The following is a 799-nucleotide window of genomic DNA, read 5'->3' on the forward strand; positions in this document are numbered from 1 at the left end:
GATCCGCCATCTTGTTTGTTCTCCCTAGGCTGGTATCTTTGTGAGAGCAGATTGCCAGATCTTTCTCCCTCGGGCAGGCAAGCACATTTCCATTGCACCAGCACATTCCAATTCATTAAAGCAAACTTGGGGGTGTAAATATTCCTGTCTTAAAATACACAGAATGGTAACACTGAGATAGGCACTGTTAAAGTAGCACAATATTGCTAACTCGAATAAGGTTCTTACTTTTGGTTTCTTTCACGACTGTTATTTAAAAGGATCTCTTCACCTCCAAGCTCCGACAACTCCGACCCATTTTTCAGTCTTTTATCTGTTTCATATCACTTCTCCAATCCACTTCAAAGTTGTTGCAATACATATCTTTGTTTTATTTTCTTTTAAAGATCCTGGAAATTTCAACTTCACGCCCCGCCTGTTCATCCTCAGCAGTTCATCTGGAGATTTCTCTGCCACAGAGTTTGCGTATCCTGCCCGAGATCCCTCTGTGGTCAATTCTATGCCCTTCCTACAGGAAGATCTGTACAGTGCACCACAGCCAGGTAAGACCCATAGAGCAAGATAAAGTCCACCTTCCAAAAAGCCTTTGTATCTTTCTTTAGCACTTACTAAGAAATTTCTATTTATTGTCTCATGTAATCCTTACACCCACCTTGAAAGAAAAGTGATACCATCCATAGTTTACAGTAACTTATCTTGCTCAGCTCAGTAATGTCTGCACTGGCCTTTCTGTTACACTTTCAGCCATGATATTTATGTTCATGCCAGAAGGAAGGAGGGAGAAAGGATAGTGATCCCT

At 41.3% G+C, this 799-nt stretch overlaps 1 protein-coding gene across 1 annotated transcript in view; it reads left to right on the forward strand.

The window, feature by feature from the left end:
- The window catches only part of SVIL (supervillin), a 192,879-nt gene that overhangs the window by 110,155 nt on the left and 81,925 nt on the right, over nt 1-799 (forward strand). Inside the window, exon 32 of the mRNA XM_006874040.1 lies at nt 387-542. Within this exon, the coding sequence (XP_006874102.1) occupies nt 387-542 (156 nt within the window). The remainder of the gene's footprint in view (nt 1-386; nt 543-799) is intronic.

Source organism: Chrysochloris asiatica, unplaced genomic scaffold (genome assembly GCF_000296735.1).
Source record: "Chrysochloris asiatica unplaced genomic scaffold, ChrAsi1.0 scaffold00258, whole genome shotgun sequence".
In the NCBI taxonomy this organism is placed as follows: domain Eukaryota; kingdom Metazoa; phylum Chordata; class Mammalia; order Afrosoricida; family Chrysochloridae; genus Chrysochloris; species Chrysochloris asiatica.